The sequence below is a fragment of the Penicillium arizonense genome, assembly GCF_001773325.1.
Source record: "Penicillium arizonense strain CBS 141311 chromosome Unknown PENARI_contig004, whole genome shotgun sequence".
Lineage (NCBI taxonomy): Eukaryota > Fungi > Ascomycota > Eurotiomycetes > Eurotiales > Aspergillaceae > Penicillium > Penicillium arizonense.
The window spans coordinates 578,939-602,421 of record NW_019173281.1 but is presented as its reverse complement, the minus strand read 5'-3'; the positions used below and the strand labels follow the sequence as shown (position 1 = coordinate 602,421).

At 49.7% G+C, this 23,483-nt stretch overlaps 8 protein-coding genes across 8 annotated transcripts; 5 read left to right on the top strand and 3 right to left on the bottom strand.

The window, feature by feature from the left end:
• Nucleotides 1-382: 382 nt before the first annotated feature.
• PENARI_c004G07806 (succinate dehydrogenase assembly factor 2) lies at nucleotides 383-1,333 on the top strand (the record flags this gene model as incomplete). Its single annotated transcript, XM_022629256.1, has 2 exons — nucleotides 383-824; nucleotides 906-1,333. The coding sequence occupies 2 exons, from the start codon at nucleotides 383-385 to the stop codon at nucleotides 1,331-1,333; spliced, it is 870 nt and encodes a 289-aa protein (XP_022491241.1).
• A 394-nt stretch (nucleotides 1,334-1,727) lies between these two features.
• On the top strand, nucleotides 1,728-3,147 carry cpcB (40S ribosomal protein RACK1; the record flags this gene model as incomplete). Its single annotated transcript, XM_022628990.1, has 4 exons — nucleotides 1,728-1,807; nucleotides 1,882-2,008; nucleotides 2,139-2,456; nucleotides 2,722-3,147. The coding sequence occupies 4 exons, from the start codon at nucleotides 1,728-1,730 to the stop codon at nucleotides 3,145-3,147; spliced, it is 951 nt and encodes a 316-aa protein (XP_022490790.1).
• A 475-nt stretch (nucleotides 3,148-3,622) lies between these two features.
• On the bottom strand, nucleotides 3,623-5,098 carry PENARI_c004G11475 (TPR domain protein; the record flags this gene model as incomplete). Its single annotated transcript, XM_022629455.1, has 1 exon — nucleotides 3,623-5,098. One exon carries the CDS (start codon nucleotides 5,096-5,098, stop codon nucleotides 3,623-3,625), a length of 1,476 nt encoding a protein of 491 aa, XP_022490640.1.
• A 281-nt stretch (nucleotides 5,099-5,379) lies between these two features.
• On the top strand, nucleotides 5,380-6,708 carry PENARI_c004G10220 (SOS response-associated peptidase; the record flags this gene model as incomplete). Its single annotated transcript, XM_022629382.1, has 3 exons — nucleotides 5,380-5,406; nucleotides 5,454-5,988; nucleotides 6,047-6,708. 3 exons carry the CDS (start codon nucleotides 5,380-5,382, stop codon nucleotides 6,706-6,708), a joined length of 1,224 nt encoding a protein of 407 aa, XP_022490758.1.
• A 693-nt stretch (nucleotides 6,709-7,401) lies between these two features.
• On the bottom strand, nucleotides 7,402-8,328 carry PENARI_c004G06227 (uncharacterized protein; the record flags this gene model as incomplete). The annotated part of the gene is made up of 5 exons (XM_022629186.1): nucleotides 7,402-7,477; nucleotides 7,531-7,561; nucleotides 7,613-7,692; nucleotides 7,757-8,175; nucleotides 8,233-8,328. 5 exons carry the CDS (start codon nucleotides 8,326-8,328, stop codon nucleotides 7,402-7,404), a joined length of 702 nt encoding a protein of 233 aa, XP_022490719.1.
• A 453-nt stretch (nucleotides 8,329-8,781) lies between these two features.
• Nucleotides 8,782-11,079, top strand: PENARI_c004G04873 (RNA polymerase II mediator complex middle subunit MED1; the record flags this gene model as incomplete). The annotated part of the gene is made up of 2 exons (XM_022629112.1): nucleotides 8,782-10,389; nucleotides 10,438-11,079. 2 exons carry the CDS (start codon nucleotides 8,782-8,784, stop codon nucleotides 11,077-11,079), a joined length of 2,250 nt encoding a protein of 749 aa, XP_022491243.1.
• Nucleotides 11,080-17,287: 6,208 nt separating this feature from the next.
• PENARI_c004G11172 (putative MFS transporter) lies at nucleotides 17,288-19,130 on the bottom strand (the record flags this gene model as incomplete). Its single annotated transcript, XM_022629433.1, has 4 exons — nucleotides 17,288-17,869; nucleotides 17,945-18,539; nucleotides 18,610-18,921; nucleotides 18,979-19,130. 4 exons carry the CDS (start codon nucleotides 19,128-19,130, stop codon nucleotides 17,288-17,290), a joined length of 1,641 nt encoding a protein of 546 aa, XP_022491113.1.
• Nucleotides 19,131-22,221: 3,091 nt separating this feature from the next.
• PENARI_c004G05215 (putative GPI anchored protein) lies at nucleotides 22,222-23,281 on the top strand (the record flags this gene model as incomplete). Its single annotated transcript, XM_022629130.1, has 4 exons — nucleotides 22,222-22,314; nucleotides 22,367-22,684; nucleotides 22,741-22,838; nucleotides 22,897-23,281. 4 exons carry the CDS (start codon nucleotides 22,222-22,224, stop codon nucleotides 23,279-23,281), a joined length of 894 nt encoding a protein of 297 aa, XP_022490995.1.
• Between the last annotated feature and the right edge of the window lie 202 nt (nucleotides 23,282-23,483).

Genomic DNA, 23,483 nt, shown 5'->3' with positions numbered 1-23,483 from the left:
GGTTGAAGGTATTGCACCTCGGTTTAAGGTCTTTGAATTAGAAGCTGAGCCTAATAGAGTAGCATTATAGCCGATCACTCTGGGCTTGGCTACCCGGATTTGAGAAATCAACCAAGTCTTGACTACTTAACCATAGTGCAGCTAGTTTCAGTGCTAGAGACCCAATAGGATTGAAGAACAGAGCAAAAGGCCAGGATCCGGAGTGTGTAATACAAGACCTCTCGGTGGAATATTTGGTGCAAACAGTGCAAACTCCACGGGCATTGCAGGAGCTTCGGTTCCCCGGGATGACCTCCGGATGATGTCAAGGCCGGTAACGGTCTCAACTTCTCATCTATCCTTGAGAACAGTCCCGATCAATCATTGGGACAAATACAACAAGATGGTCATGACACGCTGCATCAATCGCCTCGCGCGACCAATGCCATCCTCTTTGAGCTCGATCTCAAGAGTAAACCGTCAATTCGGCACATCAGCTCTACGCCTCAAAGATCGCAGCAACCCAACAACAGATGAACACCGCGCGAACCAGTCCCAAAAGCCGCCCAACCAGTTCGTGCCGAACACTACCTCCACTATGACAAAGGATTACCCCAATGTCGGCGAAAAGCCCGCTCCTCCGGAGATGCTGAACTCTGTCGAGCCTAACTACCGGCCTGCCGATCCCTATCCCGGAAGAATCGAGCATTTCACCGGTGGACGCCAGGATAATGGCGCGCAGAAGCCTGAGCTTGGTGTTGGCGAAATGGAGGGTATTACTTTCAAGGTTGAGCCTCTGAAGAGAACCGGAGAGGATGTCGCGACAAAGAGGGCGCGCTTATTATGTTTGTCGCCCCCATGCATCCCGATCAAGATGATATATCGGAGATATATCGCACAAAACGAACCATACTAACAGTTTCCAGACCAAAGCCGCAAGCGCGGAATCCTCGAGTCAGACTTACTCCTGTCCACCTTTGCCGACGTCTACCTGGCCAAGATGGACCACGACCAGCTTGTCGAGTACGACCGTTTCCTGGACGAGAATGACTGGGACATCTACTACTGGGCGACTCAGGATGCCCCCATTGATACTACTCCTAAGGAGGATCAAGTCACCGAGAACTGGAAAGAGACCGGTGCTAAGAGCGGTGAATGGGCGCAGACCATTGGCGCCTTCAGAGCTGCTTATCGACCTGTTCCTCAGCGCTGGCAGGAGTCTGAGGTACTGAAATTGCTCCGAGAGCATGTTCGTGATAAGAGTGCCACTGGCTTCGAGAAGGCCAAGAATAAGAAGACTGGGGGTGGTCGAGGTCTGGGGAGAATGCCTAATGTCCAGGTGTTTAACTCGTGAGACTTTTGAGCCTGACAAACTGAAGACTAAAGACCGTTTAGTTTGATCTGTACTATAGTCATATTGTCCCGATGGGCATGTTTATTAGAATGTATTTGGCGGCACTGGTATTGTAGAGAGTGTGTGATATTGAAAACGATCAAGATATCAGAAACAGTTCATTCAAATCATGGAGCCCAACATCCATTGCCAATATCATTGCAATGTCCCTGTATAGATCTCACGTGACCCTTCGCTTAGTGTTAGGGCTGCGCGGAACCACACAAGGGCAGCGACAAAGCGGCTTAGGGCTTGAGCGGGCACGTCTGCCTCCCATCTCGATTTTACCTCCCCCCCAGAGTCAACGACAATCTCCGCCCATCCTCCTCTCTCCTTCCCATCACTCATTCCCATCATGGCTGAGCAGCTGGTTCTTCGCGGCACCCTTGAGGGCCACAATGGCTGGGTTACTTCCCTTGCCACCTCTCTGGAGAAGTAAGATACGACCTATCCCGATCGGGGATTGAATTTTCGAAAGGCCAATTTCTGACTTTGATGCGTGATGATAGCCCCAACATGCTGCTGTCGGCATCCCGCGACAAGACCCTGATCATCTGGAACCTTACCCGTGATGAGCAGGCCTACGGTTACCCCAAGCGCAGCCTCGAGGGTCACTCCCACATCGTCTCTGACTGTGTACGCTTTCCCCCTCCCGAATGAACTACACCAAGAACCCACTGGATGCGACAGATGGAATTGGATTGTGCAATTGGAAAAAGAAACGTTGGAATGGTTTTGGCTGACCGCTGGTCTTGTCTGCGTATAGGTGATCTCCTCCGACGGTGCCTACGCTCTGTCCGCCTCGTGGGACAAGTCCCTCCGTCTCTGGGAGCTGTCCACCGGTAACACTACCCGCACCTTTGTCGGCCACACCAACGACGTCCTGTCCGTCTCGTTCTCCGCCGACAACCGTCAGATCGTTTCCGGTTCCCGTGACCGCACCATCAAGCTGTGGAACACCCTCGGTGACTGCAAGTTCACCATCACCGACAAGGGCCACACCGAGTGGGTTTCCTGCGTTCGCTTCAGCCCCAACCCCCAGAACCCCGTGATTGTCTCCGCTGGTTGGGACAAGCTCGTCAAGGTACGCTCGATTCCGATTTTTTCCTACTATAATATTTCCCCCTGTCCCGCATTGTTATTCCCGCGTGATGTTTGCATAAACGTATTTGCTACTTCAGAGCCCTTACCGGCCATGAGACAATTTTCACCCATTTTGCCTGATGGGCATAACAATAACTTTTTTTCTTGTTTTGTTGGAGACGAAAGGAGGATTGAAAAATTTTCATCCTTAACCCACTTGACTCTATTACCAGGGCAATGACGCTGACATATGATCCGCGTTACAGGTTTGGGAGCTCGCTTCTTGCCGTCTCCAGACCGACCACATCGGTCACACCGGCTACATCAACACCGTCACCATTTCCCCCGACGGATCCCTCTGCGCCTCCGGTGGCAAGGACGGTACCACCATGCTCTGGGACCTGAACGAGTCCAAGCACCTCTACTCCCTCCACGCCGGCGATGAGATCCACGCTCTCGTCTTCTCCCCCAACCGCTACTGGCTGTGCGCTGCCACCTCCAGCAGCATCACCATCTTCGACCTCGAGAAGAAGAGCAAGGTTGACGAGCTCAAGCCCGAGTTCGTTGAGAAGGGCAAGAAGAGCCGTGACCCCGAGTGCATCAGCTTGGCCTGGTCCGCTGATGGCCAGACCCTGTTCGCCGGTTACACCGACAACAAGATCCGTGCCTGGGGTGTTATGTCGCGCGCATAGATGAGTTGTGTGTAAACGGAGCAGGAGGAGCCTCTTTTTGACCTATTGACAAGGGAATTGAAAAAAAGTTTCAAAAATATGGCAAGAAGAGCATTGGTTTGGGATGTATGAGCCACGAGCAATGAAGCACTTCGAGCCGGGACCGAAAAGTCCCCGGCCTGGAGGTTTTCTGACATGTCTAGCTTACTTGATCCGCGTTGAATATGATGGATTCTTGTGAACGGCGTGTGATGTTCTAATACCAGTTAAGGCATCAAAATGTTTCCTATTTTTCATAAATCTTGTCTCTTGTTGTAAATCGTCACGTAGCTGTCTGTACCTTCATACCGAAGTCTCTTATACTTGTCATTCCCTTCTACTACACTGTCCGGCACCATAGTAGATTCTTGAATGATATACAGAGTGGTTTGAAAATTTTGATTGTAATGTACAGTACATTAGGCTGCATGCCTTAATCCTAGAGTGGATCCATCCATTATTTTCCCCCGAGTCTCTTCAGAGCCTCGTTAGCCATCAAACTCCCCTCCTCGTATCCTATCCCATCAGCCAACGACTTAGCCTCGATATACCGCTGCTTAGCAATCTGCGGCTTCTTCTGTAGTTCAGCCAATTCACCCAGGTTATACGTCGCAACGACACAAGTAACATCACACTCTTCATCACGCACAGGCGGTTTAATATACGCCGCAACATCAATAGCCTTCTGCGCCCACTGCCGCGCAGCCTCGATAGTCTGGTCAACCGCAACGGGCTGCTGCGGCTGAGACTTCACAGGTAGTTGGGCATGTCCAACCATAGCAGTAGCGACATCATTCAACAGCACGACCTGCTTGCAGGAAGGGGTGTCACCCTCCGCATTGCGGATTAGGTCCAATGCACGAAGATACAGCGGCATGGCAAGTTCAAACCGCTCCTTGGCGACATATGTATTAGCCAGGTCAGCCAAAGCAGTAGCAATCTCAGTTAGATTCAGCCATGCCTCGCCGTCTGCCTCGCTCCCGCTGCCCGAGCTGCCAACGGGAAGACCCAGCCTCTGGCGACGGTGCATCTCCTTCAGGCAGAGTTCCACAGCAGCGACCTGCGCCTCCTCGGCCTTCTTATCTTCCTGGATGTGGTCGCTGGCATACAGCTCGCCAAGCTTCATCTGTATACCGATAACCTTCTTGAGCGCCTTGTCTCGCTGGCGAATCTCATACTCAGCTTGCGCTTTCAAATCCTCCTCTGTCTCCTGCATCACATCGGTGTTGATCTGGATATTCTCCGGGGCGATCTTTGCTGGTGCAGATGCAGGTGCAGGTGCAGGCTTCGAAACCCCGTTCACAGTCCCACCAACCTGCGCACCCTCCATCGCCCGCCCATTCTCAATCCAAACAAGGGTCTCACTCTTAGTCCGTTCCAACACATCAATCGCCGGCTTAACCAACCCGGCCTTCTCAAGCATCATCGCAACCTGTATTTTGATACCAAGCACTTCATCCGAGAACGGATGAACACCCAACTCAGCCGCTATCCGCAGTGCCTCCTTATACGCCTGTAGCGCCTTAGGTGGGTTGAGATCGATCTCGGTGAAGTACACAGCCGTGCGGAGCGCATCAGCCACCGGCGCCGGGAACTTGTGGTACTGCGGCGCGACGCGGGTCAATTCCACATAGGAGATGTAGGCGAAGGAGATGGCTCCGCCGACTATGGAGACGATTGCTAGTGGCAGGAGGATTGGGTTCTTGCGCCAGATTCCTTTTGATGCTTCGCGGTACTTGCGCCGGATCTTCTCCGCTGTGCTGAGGTGGCGTGTGCCGGTGATGTAGGGGGTTATGAGGGGTTTGGCATTGCTTGTGCGTGGATGGGGGGTTGGCCGTGTGTTGGTGTATATTGAGCGGGTTAGGCTTTGGCGTTGTGATTGTAGGAGTGTGGCGGCGTGGGCGCTTGTGCGCCGTGATACTGCGCGGAACATTGGGTTATGTGGTTGGGGTTCGTTTTATGTTGGGTATTGAATCGATTGACGGCTAGGATGCAATGGGTGGAGTGTAGAGAGTGAATAGTGTGAAGAGTCACTTTGGCTATGGGATGGAGACGGAGCCCGCCCTCGTTTTTCTGCTGGTCCAAGCTCCGCTCCGCTGTATGACGTCGCCTCTTCTACATCTGAGCTATTCACTCTCGATTGTTCTAGCATCAGTTAGGCACATCTCAAACCCATAGGACTCATAGGAAAGGGCTCGACTATTTCTATCAGCAATGTGTGGGCGATATGCCCTAGGCGTGGTATGTTATAATCCCTCCATCTAGACGTCCTAACTAACAATTCCAAGCGCTTGGCGTATATCCAGCAACGCATGCAAGAGCAAGGTATGCCGGTGGACGAAGCACCAGATGATGACGCAGTCAGAGAAACATATAATTTTGCACCTGGAAACTTCGGTGCTGTCTATCGTGCCGATGTCCCTGAACCAGGGCGCTCCCATGTCGCCGATAGTGAAGACCAGAACCAAGACCATGAGAAGTCCCAAGGTGATAAGGATCAGATGTCCAAGTCTGCAGACAAAGAAGCCATCCGATACAAGCTTCAAAGCATGAAATGGGGTCTCATTCCTTTCTGGACGAAGCAGCAGCCAAATTATGGATCCATGTTGCGCACGATCAACTGCCGTGATGACTCGCTGATCGAAGATCGTGGAATGTGGACCACCATGAAGCGGCGTAAAAGATGCATCGTAATTTGCCAAGGCTTCTATGAATGGTTGAAGAAAGGTCCCGGAGGCAAGGAAAAGGTCCCGCACTTTGTCCGACGTAAAGACGGGGAACTGATGTGTTTTGCTGGGCTGTGGGACTGTGTCTCATATGAAGGTAAAGCATAGCTTGTTTGACTTTGGGCAAGACCGGGACTGGAACTAACGTTGCAAAGGCTCGGATGAAAAGCTGTACACCTACACTGTTATCACGACCTCATCCAACTCCTACTTGAAGTTCTTGCATGACCGGATGCCAGTCATTCTCGATCCGGGGAGCGAAGAAATGAAGAAATGGCTTGATCCTAAGACAACAGCCTGGTCGAAGGATCTCCAGTCCATACTCAAGCCATACGAGGGTGCATTGGAGTGTTACCCTGTCCCCAAGGAGGTTGGCAAGGTTGGAAACAACTCTCCGGACTTTATTGTGCCTGTCAACAGCAAAGAAAACAAGAGCAACATCGCGAATTTCTTTGAAAATGCTAAGAAGAAAGAAGAAAAGCCCACAGCTACATCTGAGGTGCCTGAAACCTTTCCAAAGCAGGAGCCTGTGTCGCCAGAAGGGAAGGTTGCAAAAGAGGAGCGTTCTACACATGATCATGAGTGGAGTGAAGACAATGCCCCTAAACCAGTACCTGCTGTCAAGAGAGAGCATAGCCCAGAGGACTCGAGAATTGCAGAGGAAAACAAAAAGCAAAAGACAGATCCAAAGCCCACAGGGCTGTCGCCACAGAAGACAAAGTTGCGAAGCGCTACCCATAATAGTCCCATGAAGAGGTCCAGTGAGACCAAGGCAAAGGATGGTTCGCAGCCAATTACGAACTTTTTCAAAAAGTGATGAGACATGGAATAAAGCAAATGATTTATGTTTCTTGGTTTGCCAATTATATTCGTAACTTAGCCCCAGAGGCCGAAGCTAATAGGGAGTGGAAGGTCCAACGGAGAGATATAAATGTACACCATGGGTAGCCAGCAGAGTTGAGCTCACTCTGAGGCCGACTCGCACAGTGTTGGGGTTCGATCGGGACCACCACACCCGAACCATGAAGGATGAATGCCTTGAGGTCCGCAGTGACGGTCCACGGGGGAGGGGAAGGAAAGGAAGGTGGGGGAGGATGGGGGGAGGGAGATGGGGAGAAAAAGAGAAAAGAAGAAAGATATGAAAAGGAAAGAAAGAAAAGACGTAAAGATGGGAAAGTTGGGGGTATTTATACCCAGAGACCAGCCGTCCCGATTGGGACGGATTATTGAGGAAAGTGTTGTCATCTCATTTATTTGCCTGATTTGGCTGCAGGGCCAGGAACTCTTGTTGACTTTGAACTTGCCATTGTATCCACCCCTCCATAGATCGTCAAACAATAGGCCCCTTCATGGAGGAGTCCTCCGTATATTGAAGCCATTCCTGACGGACTGTCCACGTTGTACATGTTGATAGCGATGAGGGTCATATTAGCTAGAATGTGAACTTTGAGCTGAGAGCTGTTCAGATGTGTGAATTTGAAATAATGTACATGAAGATCTGAATTAGATCTTAAGAAGATTTTTGGGTCTCCAGCTCTCGAAGCTTCTTAACCAATTTCTCTCTGAGGAAGGGACTCAACCCGAAGCTATGGCATATGTTAGCATCACATTGCACCAACTAATTTTCGAGAGTACGTACATTCCGTCTCGGGTCACCATCCGATAGGTACCTGTGATGCGTCAGCTTGATGTGTCAAGTCTAATCCCATTCGAAGCCTTACCACTAGGTTGATAGTTGCCGTTGCCGCCAACAAATTGACCATTCGAATCCACCTCCAGACTACCGAACATATCCTCTGGCCTACAAAATGTCAGTTGCCGTCTCATGTGAAGCGGTAACACCGCTTGAACATCAAGGCACATACCATGCAATGCGTCCATAGTCAGGGGGCCGTCTGCTATCCGACACATGGATCCAACCACCACGACCACCAGATCCCGCACCACCCTGGCCACTAGCACCACTGTTGGAATCACCAGCTTCCCCGCGACGTTTCCTTCCTCGCTGACGTTGGCCACTTAAAAGCACGCCGCCTGAGTTCAGATTCGCCCCGGCCATGGAAACCATAACTTGTGCTTGGGACTTGGCGTCAGGGTCTTCATGCGCATGCTCGGAGCATACTTCTTGAACTATATCCAAGAACTTGGGGTTTTCCCTGAAGGAGTCTGTTGTCGGCGGCAGTTGACTGGAAACCCCGATGGCTAGGTCAGGGTTGACTGGTTCCGAGGGCAATAATGACAATATGTGCGATCCAGCTGTTGGTCCAGCATTTGGAAACACGTACTACCAAGCTGTCAGTATTCGACCAGGCTAGGGTAAGGTGCAACAAAGATCACATACTATGTATGGGTTCCCTTCTAGGGTGGAAACAGAACGGAATTGAGTCCATTTTGGGAGACCCCGGGCCGTTCGGCCAATAGCTCGTGCTGCAAACATTGTAACAGTACTAGGATGAATCACTTGGTGATTTGCTTCTTATAAATTCAGGGTCGGAGCTCACAAGCAATTGGATCATAGCTAGAAGAAAAGGCAGGCGGTGTTGAAGGCGGTGGGTCTGTGCTATGACGATGTGGACAAACAGTGCAAACTCACATGATCGATCCGATCTTTGACAGCTGTTTGGATAGTTTCTTAAAATATTCTCATCTTGGTGTTGTCAATTGCAGTGTTCACTGGGAACGGGGGAGCTCCAGATGGACCAGGCCTTTAATTCGTGATTTCAAGTTACCGTGTTGCCCTTGCGCATCTCTTCGACTGGCACGCGCATTCAGAGATACCCGACCCTGCGTTTTGTGCTTCGATCTACTTGATACCCTTCCTCAAATAAAGTTGACCATTCTTGATCGCTACAGTATTCTCCTGATTACTCCTTACTACACTCCTCTCGCCATGGCGACTCCCTCAGCCAAACCTGGCACAACGCCAACCCATCTCTCCTCACCTCACCCAACCTCAGCTCCCCTCTCTCGCTCAATCGCCCATAGATCGCCTTCGATGAGGACACCAACGGCCTCAGGAACTGCACATGCGCAGCATCCTAGCGTTTCCTCCCATCAATATGCTACACCCCTTGCCGTAACAAGTGGGGTCGACGACCCGGTCAATTTCAGCTCGCCTTCAGCTCTTTTAGCGCTCGGTGGATACACTGGAATCAGCCCATCTCCTGCAGTGCATGATGGCTTAGGATCTGGAATGAACGATAGTGACATTCAAAACCTTGGCATGCAGGGTATCAAGCTTGGGGTAGCACGAGACAATGATGAAGAACAAAGGCATCGCATCGAGGGAGTCGTTCAACTTTTACGTGCGCGAGTCGCTGGAAGAGGTGTCTCTCGGGAGAGCGTTGAACGATTAAGTCGACTCGAAGGATTTGAATCAATCTGGGAAGACGATAACCTCAACATCGCTGGTAACTTTGTCGATCTCGAAATCGATTTCCACGCTGGACATGATGTCGTCAAAGATGTCAGTCTACGATATGCTACGCCGGAATACACAGAAGGCGTGCGGCGAGAGGAAGCCACTGCGGTCCTGAAACGTACCCTCGCTCAGGTCCCGGAGGATGCTGTAAGTGGAAACTGGAGATCACTTCAACGGTTCCATGAAAATTTACAATGGCTTGCAAAACTTGATAAGCTTAGCCAAGAAGTCAACTGTTTTGAGGCACTGGAAAATCTCGAAGAGAACTTTAAGCGCATCTGGGTCGAAGAAGGGAAGAATGGGAAGCATGGCGGTGATTATCAACATCTTTGCGCAGGTATGATCGGCCGTCCCAGCATGCATAAGGGAACTCGAATTGGCCTCGGCTTGGAATATTGGGTTGAACAGGCTAAGGTCTTGGATGCCAAGCAGCAACGGACCTCTCCAGATGCTATGGAGATTGATCGACAAGGTTCAGATGATGGGGATGAACTGGATGATCAACCAAGAGCATGGACCGTCATGATTGAATGTGAAGAGGGATATCCATCATTACGCATTTCAAAGGAGTGGGTCGGCGCAGAAGCCTTTACTGCAGGCGAAAGCAGTGAATCGTTACCTTCGAATGGTGCTGCAGGGTCTGTGAACTGGCTTGATCCTCCACAGACTATGCGCTTGACGCATGGCAACCATGATCCCATGGCCCTGGATTCCAGCATGCTCGAGTCATCACCACCCAATCGCCGATTCGTTGCTAAGCTGGAGCCTGGGCTCGATGTTCCAATTCTTGCAGCCTCCGAGATCTACCGCCATCTCGGCATGCAACTACCACAAGAATTTAAGATCGTTACTTACGACATGTTGCTGGTATCAGAAGGGTCGGCTTTGTCGTCCCCAGACCCGTCCCCTCAAATTGGCCGTAGGAAGCGTCGGACTTCAGTGTCTGCTGTTGACTCCAAGGGCGAGCTATGTACGAAGCACCATAACTACACATTCCAGGCTTTCGAGTCTGTTGCAGGTCGAACCATCCGTGATCTGCCATTCTCTCATCCCCGGCAGCTTGCAGACATTCTTCCGGTATGTGCTTTCGTCTGATGCTCTTGGTTCTATACTGACAAAATTTAGATTCTCCGGCAGTATGCTTTGCTAGCCAACTTGATTCGGAAGACATTCCGCCTCCCTGCCAACGAAACCGACAACACAGCCCAGCCTCCCAAGGCAAACTCCAACCCCTCTCCACCTGACAACCTCGATGAACTCTTTGCTGGCCAGGATGGACCCATTGTTTTGAATAATGACGATCCAAATGAAAACCGCTTGAACCTTCTTCTGGGAATGGATAGAGACGGCAAAAATGATTCCGGCATTTTGACACCTTCCAACAAAGAAAGGAGTCCAGCGCAACTCCCCATGAACGACGTCAAAGTGGACGTCACATTGCGCACTCAGCTCGGCCAAGCGCCTGCCCTCATGCTGCTCATCACAGACCCTAATCACCAGCGAGAGGGCACTGAGTCTACAACACCCAAGCAGATTGCAATCTGTTTTGAGGTCGGACTTAATGGTCACATTTCAGTCGTGGAGACCGCTGGTTTATCGAAGAATGAGAACGGCGCCGATACTGAAATGCAGGGGGCAGATAGCTCTGATTCTGGGACGCTGGATGTACATAAAAAGATTTCTAGGGTGCTGGAGGTCTCTCAGGACTTGGGCATCCTAGTTGAGTGGGTCTTGCGTTGGTTGCAACAGCGGGCTGACAGTGGATGAGAGGATGTTACTATGACATTGAGATACTTGAGATACTTTTACATACCCAGATTTAGGTCAAATTTTCTCAGTCCCATGCTTACATCGCTGTGCAATTCTATATTGATCATCAAGCAATCGCAGTATGTATTACCGCTGGGTGAAGTATATCGACACCTGGGGGGAACACTTTGCTTGTTTGGGAAAATCTGCATGCAACCCTCCTTGACTGTTGCATCTATCCGGCGCAGGAGTCATTGGTATAGGTCAAGCTAGTACTTGCTTTTGACAGACTCCAATGTTGTTGAGCTGACTTGGAATCTATATTTCATATATCCCAAATTTTGTATTACAGAAAACACTACCGTTCACGGATTTGAGGTCAGTACAGCAAACACCTAGTCCAAATTCGATCACTCTTCTTCCACGAGCACAGCCACGTATACTCCACCCACAATAAACACGTGGACATCGGCTTCCCGTGATGGCTATTTGAAACTTGGTTGTCTCCTTCCAGACCTTCATTGAACATATATCCACCAATTGGCTTCATACTTTCCGTACCTCAAGTATATATCAACCCATCTGCCATAGAATACCCATACCCAAATAGTAAAGCTGCAGCTCCAAACGCAAACAGCGCCTAAGTAGACAATCCCACGTACATCCAAACCGTTTCAAAGTCGATCAGATAAGTCCAGACCCTAAGACGAATGCGGGGTCGTGGACCGTGCCTATCCATGTGTGTCATATCCAAACAGACAGTTGCATACATCTACAGCCAAGCATGTCTACTATTGGATATATGACCGCATAGGTCAGGTGCGAACCAGGCAGAGCATGTAGTCGCGTTGATGAGTGGTCAGTTGTTACAACGATTCAACAGGCACATCTACCCATCGTCCATTATGACCGGGTTGGGCATCAAACAGGGGCGGAATGAGAGAAATAATTGTCCAATGTTTGGATTTATTTATTATTTATTATTTATTATTTCTATTTTCTATTTTATTACTGTGGCTACAGTACATGTGCAGCGCCGGGCCGGGTCCGGGTTTGTTGTGGTGTACTGTAGTTTGGATATTTGATGTATATTATACGAGGCATTATAGATCGTTTACCCGGCCAACGGATCTGCCATGTGCAAGGGATATCATGCCAGTGCCATACTGTTTACTGTATGGGTCACATACAAGTAGCGAACAGTCGTAAATATCAGTATGAGGCGCTTATCAGAGCCATTCATTTGTATAGCCCTAAACTGCAGGTATTGGCGAGTCTTTTATCGCCCCTCAACTGTATGGAGCTATGTCATAGTGCGACTAGTTAGAACAAGGAATGGAATCACGTTGATGCCCCTCTTTCCTTTTATTGACACTATTTAGAGAGATATTTTGTATTTTTGTTGTTGGAAATATAGTCTAGTTGAGGGATTTATCAAGTCTAATCATATCTTCAAGTGCACATGTGCAGTAGGCTAGGGAGTTCGAGATGTCAAAATAAAGTCTTGGCGCATGACTATACTCGAAACAGGTGCCTGATCTGTATAATACATTCTGACTTCGAGCCTGAAGATCAAACTTGTTATTATGTGTCATAGATTGGTTACAATACAGTTCACATTCCAATGAGGGATTTTGCAGCATAGTTGACTCTGTATACAGGCTCAAATGTGCAGATCAGGGACTCGGCCATGGTCTTTGAAACAGACTGAACAAATAGAGAGAAACCAATTACGTGAATATCAGTTGGAAGTGCGAGTTTCTAGTCAGCGCGGTTAGTCACTGGGGTTCTGGGCCAATGAGCGGAAAGCGATAAGAAATGGGCCGGGGTGACGATCTATGGCTTTTGACATTGCTTTTTCTTTTGTGTTTTGGCCTTTGATACATGCATGTACTTGCACTTGGAGCTGGAACTGGAATTGACCTGAACAGGCCTGAACTGAACTGAAACTGAAACTATGGAGTACACTTACTTGTTATACTTAGACACAGCCCCCGGACTTGACCGGTGACTAAGCCCGAATTCGGATGTCTCATCTATTAATACACTCAGACCCTCTCTGAATTTTCTCGCTAATAGTTCGGAGCTATATCCCACGAAAACGAAAACCTGGAGAAGAGCTTAGACAGGGCTGAAGATCGGAACATCAGCCACTCACTGCGATTCCTGAAAATCCCGACCTTCTACGGAGAAAATACGGGGGAGAGATCTTGTCGCCACTCTCCATCTGGAGAATCCCTGTCACCTAAAAATCTATATCAAAATTGAATTCGTGGCCCTTACCTAACGCACCCAAAACCTAGACGCGTGACTCTTACAATACATAATCAAAACTCAACAGATGAATAACATAATCTCCAAGAGCCGAGCAGTCGAATCATTTCCTTATCCATGGCCGACACCGGGGCAGTGCCAGCGGGTATGATTGGTGAATCACCGGGGTTTCGAGAACGTTTTGCCACGGATTTCCCCACCGGAGCGATTATGAGTGATCGATCCCAGTCGCGGCGTGGCTGGGTTCTCCATTCACAATGGGGTTTGCGGAGCGCTGTATTACATCTGTATACATGTACTCTGTACCGGCCAGGCATCGCGGTACCTGTCTATCCTATCTCTACCCATGTACGCATGTATACTTTGATCTATAGTCCTGCAGGAACAGAGACTATAATCAGCTAACGCATATGTACTAACTGGCCGGTCGGGTTCTAGACATGTCGATAACAAATTGCGCCATTGTCATTTGGCCATAGCTCCGGCGCGGAGTACTTAGCCGTGCACCCACTACACCGAGTTTTAATGGGTTCGCGACGCGCGCGTGATTAAATATAAAATTTTATCAAATCAAATAATTCACAAGTTATCTATTGATATTACATGTAGATAAAACGCGTAAGATTTGATATTGCTTTTGGGGACTATACTACTTGCATACACTAGACTGCAGCTGATATCTGTTGATGGCCCCTTGGCGGCACTGTAAGTGGCATTGCCGACGTGCCGCCGGTTCCCAATGTCGGATCTTTCTACGGTGTATAGTCCGGCGGCACTGGTAATTTTATCTTTTATATCTATATCAGGGAGCTGAACCCTGATAAGACGTACTGTATGGTCGGGGAGAAGGCCGGATAAGCCAGATGCGGGTAGGTCTCTCTGTATTAGCTCTACACTATACTATAGAGTCCTGTGATCACAGTTGATTTCGTTATCGGTCCAACGGGAGTGAAGGGATTGATCATACTATTGGGGGCGATTACAAGGCCTGACTGCTGATTGGACTTGGGGTTATCATGGACACTGGTCAGGGCATGGTCAAGCGCGTGGTTCGTATTTGATACCCTTTTGCGGAGATAAAAGTCTGGAGAAGTACATCACTTCACATGTCTACACGTATAGACGAGACCCTTTCAAATTTGGATAAATCAAAAAAGGGATTAACGTAGATCAGTCGGCAGAGACCGGGCATTCCAAGTATGAGAGCCTGGATGATGCGACGATGATGACTCGGAAGCGAGTGGCGTTGAATATGAGCAGGCGTCTCCCTCGGCTGTTTCGATTAACAAAAAATGACTCCAAAAGTGTCTATGCAAAAAAGGGACAGAAGGGCTAAAAATGCTATAAAAAAGATGAGCTATTTACGTCCCTACAGCGAGAGATTAAAATAGCGTGAGGCCTTTTCCCACCGGTTTCGGGAATGATACGGCTGTGTATGAGGTACTTTGCACTTCGTACCGGGAGGGGCATACAGTACCAATACCACACTAGTCCACTTTTGGAGTGGCTGATCCGCGCCTTCCTCATTTTCCCATTTTTCCACTAAATTTAAATCGGTATTTCCCTCTCTCTTAAAACCTCCATCTCTCCCCTCCTTCGATTTTCTCCATCCACTTTCTATTGCTTCGTTTCTTCTGTTTCTTCCTTCGGGAATCCTTTGAAAAAACACAAAAATCCATTTCTGCTCGCTTGAGCTAAAAATTGTTTTTATCACACACACATACCCATATTCACTATGGTACGTGACTCTGCTCCTCTATGACTCAGAATCTGAATTGACCATTTCCCAGGCTGCTGAATCTTCAACTGTCGTCTCCAACACGGAGAATGTGCGTTTGATTCTTGATTGATTGGATTTCCGCAATGGCCTTAGAGCCAGCGAGGAAAGACATATAACTGACTTGACATGGGGATGAATAGCTCATGAAGTACATGAACCTTGACCAGCGTGGTCGTGTTCAGGCTGAATACGTTTGGATTGACTCGTGCGGTGGCACTCGCTCCAAGACAAAGGTATGACTCAACTTATGCTCCCCCACTGTTATCGTGTGCCCCTCGTCTTATCGAGGGGATTCACACATCACGTGAGATCTCACTAACCACTGCTGCAGACTCTGTCCAAGCCCGTGACGAGTGTTGACGAGCTCCCCGAGTGGAACTTCGACGGTTCCTCCACCGCCCAGGCCCCCGGTGACAACTCCGATGTCTACCTCCGCCCCGTCGCTTTCTACCCCGACCCCTTCCGCCAGGGTGACAACATCCTTGTCCTCTGTGAGACCTGGGATTCCGATGGAAGCCCCAACAAGTACAACTACCGTCATGACGCCAGCCGTCTGATGGAGACCAACGCCCACGAGGGCTTCTGGTTCGGTCTGGAGCAGGAGTACACCCTCCTCGGTACCGATGGGTGGCCTTACGGCTGGCCCCGTGGCGGTTTCCCCGGTGCCCAGGGCCCATACTACTGTGGTGTCGGTACCGGCAAGGTCTACTGCCGTGACATTGTCGAGGCTCACTACCGCGCTTGCTTGTACGCTGGCATCAACATCTCCGGTATCAACGCCGAGGTCATGCCCTCCCAGTGGGAGTACCAGGTCGGCCCCTGCGCCGGCATTGAGAGTAAGTGCAATTGCAGATTTGAAGATATTGACGCAAACTAACTGAGATCAGTGGGTGACCACCTCTGGATGTCCCGTTTCCTCCTCCACCGTGTTGCCGAAGAGTTCGGTGTCCGCATTTCCTTCGAGCCCAAGCCCATCAAGGGTGAGTGGAACGGTGCCGGTCTCCACACCAACGTGTCCACCAACGGTACCCGTGCCGATGGTGGTATGAAGGTCATCGAGGCCGCTATGAAGAAGCTTGAGGCCCGTCACGTTGAGCACATCGCCGTCTACGGTGAGGGCAACGAGGAGCGTCTCACCGGTCGCCACGAGACCGGTAGCATCGATAAGTTCTCTTACGGTGTTGCCGACCGTGGTGGCTCCATCCGTATTCCCCGCCAGTGCGCCAAGGATGGCAAGGGTTACTTCGAGGACCGTCGCCCCGCCTCCAACGCTGATCCTTACCAGATCACCGGTATCATCGTCGAGACTCTGTGTGGTGGCCTCTAGATGGATACGAATCATTTGGTCTTAGCGCTCCGATACCCTTCGGCGTCAACCTGGGAGTCGGACCAGAGCCTGACTCTGTGACGTGAGGGAGCTTCCCATAGATGTTCCGTGTTTCTCTCTCTTCCTCTTGTGTGCCTATCCTTTCCCGGTATGAGTGCCTCTTGCGTTCTCTGCCACTCCCTCGTTGCACTAGCCGCCCTCACTTTTTTTTGTTTCTCTCTTGACTACCCGTTGGGTAATGTGACACGTACAATAGCATAGAATATTTATGGATGGGAAAATCAGACCATCGTTTATCGAGAGATATCATTTTGATATCGTTCCTCTGGAGAATCGACAACTAATTCCAAGACAAAAGTGTGCACTGATCTCCAGAGTAATTCCCCAATGCTGCATTGTAGTCTCGCCGGATCTAGATCTGGCCATTTGATAGATCTGATAGATCTTGAACCTAATCTTGTCCGACATGAAGTGTCCAATGATGGCAAAGCATGCACCTTACACTGTCTATCAACTCTTAACAAGATTCTTCTAGAAACATCGCAATTCAAACTCCGACCACACCAATATCAACTCTTGTTATACTACAGTCTAGATGTTAATTATCGCGCATAGTAAAGTGTAGCCTCAGTTTTATCTCTAGCAGATGGATATTATAAGACTGTATTCCGCAGGAGACAGACGAACAGAGCTAACATGAGAGCTTGACTTGACATTGACAAGAGCTTAAATTAACATCACTTATGGGCAGCTACTCCCTTCATAGCAGGTGGGCCCATCTCATGTTAAATGCATGCATCTATCTATCACTCTATAAAACCAACATCATTAATCCTACCAACCCCCTACTCAGAACCGCCGGTCCTCAACCCAAACCTCTTAAACCTCTTCCCCAACCCCTGCAACCCCCTCTGCCTAACTTCCCTCCTCCCAGCCCCATCAACAACCTCAGCATTCTCTTTATACCGCCCATCAACAAACCTCAACAAAACCTCCATAAGCACCGCAGAAAGAATACTCCCAATCAAAATCCCAACCATAACAAGATTACTCTTGCGATACTTCTGCCGGCCTGGCGCCTCATAATCACTCTTCCACCCAGAATAAAGCGCATACGTAGTCAGGATGGATCCCAGATTACCCAATCCAGATACAACAGCCGACGCAGCCGCAACGCCCACCTCGCCGTGCCGTGGTTGGAAGATTTCTGTCGTCCAGGTCATTGTTATTGGCACTGTGGGGCCTAGCCCGAAGCCGACGATTAGGAGGCCTCCGTAGCGTGGCCACGGGTTTGCGTCACTCCCTGCGTAGCTCGTTAGGAGGAGGCCGAGAATTTGAAGGAGGACTGGGAGGGAGAAGAAGATTGCTCGGTGTCGGTGGAAGCGGTCTGAGAGGGGTGTGACGAGGAGGATGGCGATTAGGTCCATCTATAGAGGTGTTAGCAGTGTTCGTAACAACAAGATGTAAGATGTGAGAAGAGGTGAAATGGGGATGGAACATACAATCCAAATAGGTGCCGTCAAAAGACTCAACTCAACCCCACTCAATGTCGGATTAATAGCCTGAATAATCAAATTCGCATAAAGTTGCACCCCAATGCCTACACCCACAACCCCGAAATACATAACAAGCAACGGCCACAACCTCCAATCAGCAAAGACCCTACCAAGATCCCTCAAGGTCCAAGCGGGCGAATGATAAACGCGCTTCATATCATGATAATGAACTCGCGCATCACGCCCACTAAGCGCAGGCGGACTGCGCGGGATCCAGCGCAAGACGCCGGGTCGCGGGGGTAGGGTTTCGCCTGGTGGGGTTGGCCGGTCTGGGAGCCACCAGAGGAGGGCGAAGCCTAGGGCTACGGTTATCACGCCGTAGACTAGGAACATCCATTGGAAGCCGACGAGGCCGTGCATGCCGTCCATCTTTTGGAAGCCGGCGGACACGAGGCCGACGACGGCTGCGGAAACTTGGGAGGCTGTGAAGTATTGGCCTATTCTTTTGCCGATTCGACTGGGCGGGTAGAACAGGGTTAGGTAGTAGGTCATTCCGGGCCACATTCCTGCTGTTACTATTCCCAGGAGGAGACGGAGGAGGCTGTTTATATTTGTTAGGATGGGAGTTGGATATGTAAAGGGTGGGTAGGTGGGTGGGTGAATAGACGTACTAGAAGCTCCAGGCAGCTTTCATGGCTGCTAGACAAGATCCAATTAGACCTACGCTGATGACGATCCGGCTCATCCAGACGTGTGGACTGAGTCGAGTCATTATCAGGTTTGAGGGGAGGTCGAAGATCACGTAACAGACGTAGAAGAGGGCTAGGCCGGTTGAGATTTGGTGGCGGGTTAGATGGAGGACGTCTGCTAGGTCGTGGCCAGCGTCTTGGTTCATGGTTTGTGCTAGGCCTACATTTGAGCGGATGGCTGAGCAGAGGAAGTAGAGGACCCAGAATGCGGAGATGATGCGCCGGTCCAGTTTTCTGTGTTGCATGTTAGTTTTGATATTGGGTTGTTGATCGGGGGTTTGTTGAATTCACCTGTAGATGCGTTCGATGTTGGTTACGCTTTGCTCGCCCGATTCAATGTCCTCCGGGGCGGTCTGGTCTTGGGATATCTCTGGTTGCTCGGAGACATCGTGAGATGCTGGTGGTTTGTCGCCTTGCGAGACGACGTGGTGGTCTTCACTCATTTTGGCGTTGTATTATTATCGTATAGTTTTTTCTTGAGTTCTGTTGGAAGATTCACGCCAGTGCACTGGCTAGAGGCAGTGTCAATCAATTGACATCAATTGACATCAATCGACCAGTATATAGATACCGAGAGTGAATAATTCGCCTGCAGATTCTGAGTCAGTAGAATTCATTTCCCTACATCTTTCCCTCGGAAGCTAAACCGTGCAAGGCTTTACCGAGGTCATAGATCCCGTAGTCGCACGAAGGGAAAAAAGACGTGAAAACCTACCTCCAATCTAGATTTCTCTAGACCTTAACCCCTGTATAACTTCTGACAGAATAAATGAAGCGGAGAAAGACTCGCCCGTTTGCGGATCTGATAAAGCCGAGAGGGGAGTCTTGGCGGAGAAAAAAACACAGACCTCCGATCGGCACTTCAAGTAGCCGACTCAGTTCTATAACCAACCTGCAGGTTTTATAGAAATCGCGTGACTCACAATCCTGAACATCCGAGAGAAAAGAAACGGATGTTGAGCCGTTGAGGGTCCGGAAAATCCTGCCGTTCCCAACGCAGAGGTTCACCGAGGATAACCTTATTCTCTCCGTTTTATCCACTTTTTTTCAGCTTTGTCTCTACTTTTCAGTTCTAGACTAACTTAACTGTATATCTTCTATGTTCGGCTTTTACTCGGAGTTCGTTGCCCCTTGCAGAGATCTTCGCTGTCAGAATGTAACACACGCGGCATTTGTGTGGACTACAGTGCGGCAGCAATGTTCCATAGACATAGCATTGGCAGAGTATACACCGATGTCTTGTTTTGTATGCCAAGTTGTTTAGCTTCTTCAGGGATGTCATTTCGATTGCTCGATCGCCGATTTCGGTGATATCACGTGCCTGCATATCAAACCAACCAAGTAAAACTGGCAACAATCATATCGACGTAGTTTGTCAAAGTGACAGCCCGGTGTAGGAACAAGTAATTGGCGACTCGTAATTGAATTTTCAACCGCTTGGGCCTCAACAGTATGTCTGACTCATAGAACCTCCTCTCTCCGTCTCTTTTTCTTTTCCTCTCTCCTAGGTCCTTTTCGCTTCATAGAACCCAATACACTCCTTTCATGAAGCTTTTCTCCACCTTGTTTTCTCTCGTGTTAAAAAGATAGTAACTATTAGAGCCTGTTAAAACCCTCAAACAACTTTTGTATTCGGCGGGAGTCCCTCAGCCTGGTCATCTCTCTGTATTCGCCAGTCAGCACATTAAACGTTTCCAATATTGGTAGCAATAAAGCCCTTGCCAGTGCTGTCCAAAGTCCCTTTGCAAGTGCAATTTCGTGGTCACAGCAGGCCAGCTTTTCAGGTCCAAATTCGGTGAATGTCGTTGCCACATCAAAGTCAACCCAGACCAGCCTATCGGGATTCCACGAACAAGTGCATGTTCCTAGATTAGGTATCTCGATGAAGGACGCCCGCCATATGTATCTCCTTCAAGCCCTCAATTGCCTAGGGATAGAGCCCATCGGAGTAGTCCACGCAGTGCAATTTCTCTGCACCTGGAAGATATTCGAGCAATATTGTGCTTGGTTGGAACTTGTCTTGGGCGAAATCTTGGAAAGCAGGATAGTACGAGCCGAATCTGCTCGATCTATGTAGTCGTAGGATTTTGGTACGAAGCTGCTCCCACAGGCACCAGAAGCGAGAAGCTTCTCGTATGTATTGAATTCACAGCGAAATCGGTTCAGATCACGGCCTTTCTCGGTATATCCTAGGTCGTTCCCGCGCGGAGAGAGCTTGTTTCCTCAAATCCAAGAATGATTTTCTGTCTTTTTCCTCGGGCCCGTCGGAACTGGAGGGTCTGGACGGTTTCTCCTTGATTATCTGTAGTGGTTTTCCACGTCGCAGAGTCTTCCTTCCCAGTTATGGATCGGTGTGTGTAGACGCATTCAGATTCTCACTGATAAGTTGAGGCAGTCGGTTTTCAGGATCCCTCCTTTTCTGATGGAGAGGTTGAACTTCACTGGTTATGAACCTCACTTCCCCGTACTGGCAGGTGATTTGGTTCTGAACCAGTGTGGCATACTCAGTTTGTTTCTGAAAGAGGTATTGATACTCTTGCAGATGCGAGGGGGATCCCACGCGATCCCCGTCCACGCCTTTTGGTTGCATGCCGCGATTTCATCAATGAAGCGAAACATAGCGCCATCCATCCTTTCGAGGATGTGTATTCTCTCGGCTTGGGGATGCGGCCTCATTTGTCGGTCAGTAAAGAATGGCACCTTGTATCTGTCATCCCTGATTTTCTACCGATGTGCGAAAGTTCACATCAGCCATCACTCCTGCCAAGCAAAGTGACAATAAGAGCGAGGCCAATCAACTCTGACCAGAAGCTCAAAGCAACGCTAAAGCTGCCTCAGACCTCAGATGGAGGTGAAGCAGGATAATTGAGCGGCCGGATACATCGGGAAGGACACCGACATCAGGAATCTACCCAGGCAATGCGGGCCCTTTGCGGGAATAATGATCATTGGTGAAGGCTGAAGCATAGGTAGAGGAGAGAGCGGATGTCAAACTTGTTTAGCCATCCTACATGTCTATTATGGCGGTGAGGGAAGCCGGCAAACAACTGCGCCTTGTCCGGAGCCGCTGCCGCTGGTCACGGGGGCATCGAGCCCTAAGCCAAGTACCGCCCTGCTCCCAATATCCTACATTAGCTCGATTCACACCAATTAAGAAAGCATATCCACTAGTAACTAGCCTAAATAGACCCTAGCTTCCCAGGAATTCCGTATCCGTAGTCGCGGATACCCCAAAAAAGCGGCTCGAGTCCACGCCAAGATCTACAACCTCGTATTGCCAGCAAGTGCGGACCGCCACACAAAATCTCCTCCCAAAAGACCCCTAAAAGATACCCCGAATACGAAGAGCACGGGTGATTTCTCGCATTGATATTTCGATATGAGATTGAGCCGCAGGGCACGGGAGGGGCGGCGGGCATATAAAGCCATCCCCACCCTCGATCAGACCGCAAGCAGAAAACAAAGCTGGGGTCAATACAGAGAGGCTTGGCAATCAGTACACAACCCAAGACGAGACCGCACCTCGAATCCAAGATGAAGAGCCTCACTCTACCCACCCTGCTCCTGCTCTCCAGCAAATTGACCACAGCAGCCGACCTCCAAGATGAGCCTCAACTCTTCTCAAATGTCTCTGTCCTCCACCTGGCTTCCGAAAGAATCCTCTCAACTCGAGACCTAGGATTCGGGTCTGACTTCAATATCCTCAACAACCGCGCTTACGAATGCCGCGCCGGCTACAGCGAATGCCCTAACGACACATTACACTGCTGCAAAACTGGAAAATCTTGCTGCAGCGGCACCAACTACTGCGCTGATCCAGGCGAAACCTGTTGCTCAGACTACGGGACCTGTCCTAGCGGATGGAAATGTTGCAGTGGGACTGGCTGCGCGCCGACAGACGGAGAATGTTGTACCGGGGGCTATTATTGTCGGGCTGGGAAGCAATGTCGGATATGGAACGGTAATCATGTTTGTTGTCCCTCTACTGGTTGTGTTGGTGAGTTTGATACTGGCAATGATGTGGGCACTGTTGGGGGCTCTAAGGCTACGGAGACGGAGACAGAGACGGCGACTGTCACGAGTGCTTATACCACCGCTGCGCCTACGGTTACGTATCTTGATTGGAATTATTATTATACGACCGTTTACTGGTATGTTTGGTTGGGGAGTTGGGCATGGTTGGGGAGCGGTTTTCTGACTTTTTTATAGGACGTATTGGTTCTATTTCTGGACTTCTATCCCGCCTTATACTGTCCAGACGGTTACTTCGACTTACACGACTACTCGCACTATCTGGTCGGTGCTTGAGACAAATAGTGCCGAGGCCTCTGCCTCACTGTCGTCTAAGTCTGCAAGATATACGTTCTCTGTACCGTATTCGGCCACTTCTTTGAAGAGTTCGTTGGAGCCTGTCACTCTGTCAACGGCTGATGCTACCCCGAGTGCCACGTCCATTAATTCAGGTGGCAATAGTGGTAGTGGATCTGGTACATCTGTGTTCGGTGGTTCTGCGGTGAGTGTGAGTGTTAGTGCCACTGGAGTCATGGCTGCTGTCCTGGCTGCTGCTATTGGCGGGTTGGCGTTTGGACTGTGAATTACTTCGAGGGGAATGAGTGTGTCAATGGCCGATGAGGGCAGACGGGGTTTTTGTTATGATACCTTTGATCTATGAGTTTCCTATCTTTGAAATGAATACTAACAGTTGTAATTGTCCCACGTATTGTCCCAAGTGTCTGTATATGCCCCAAGAGTAATCTAGGTGACGGTAAAACTGCCGCCTCGGGAAGTGCTCGGCT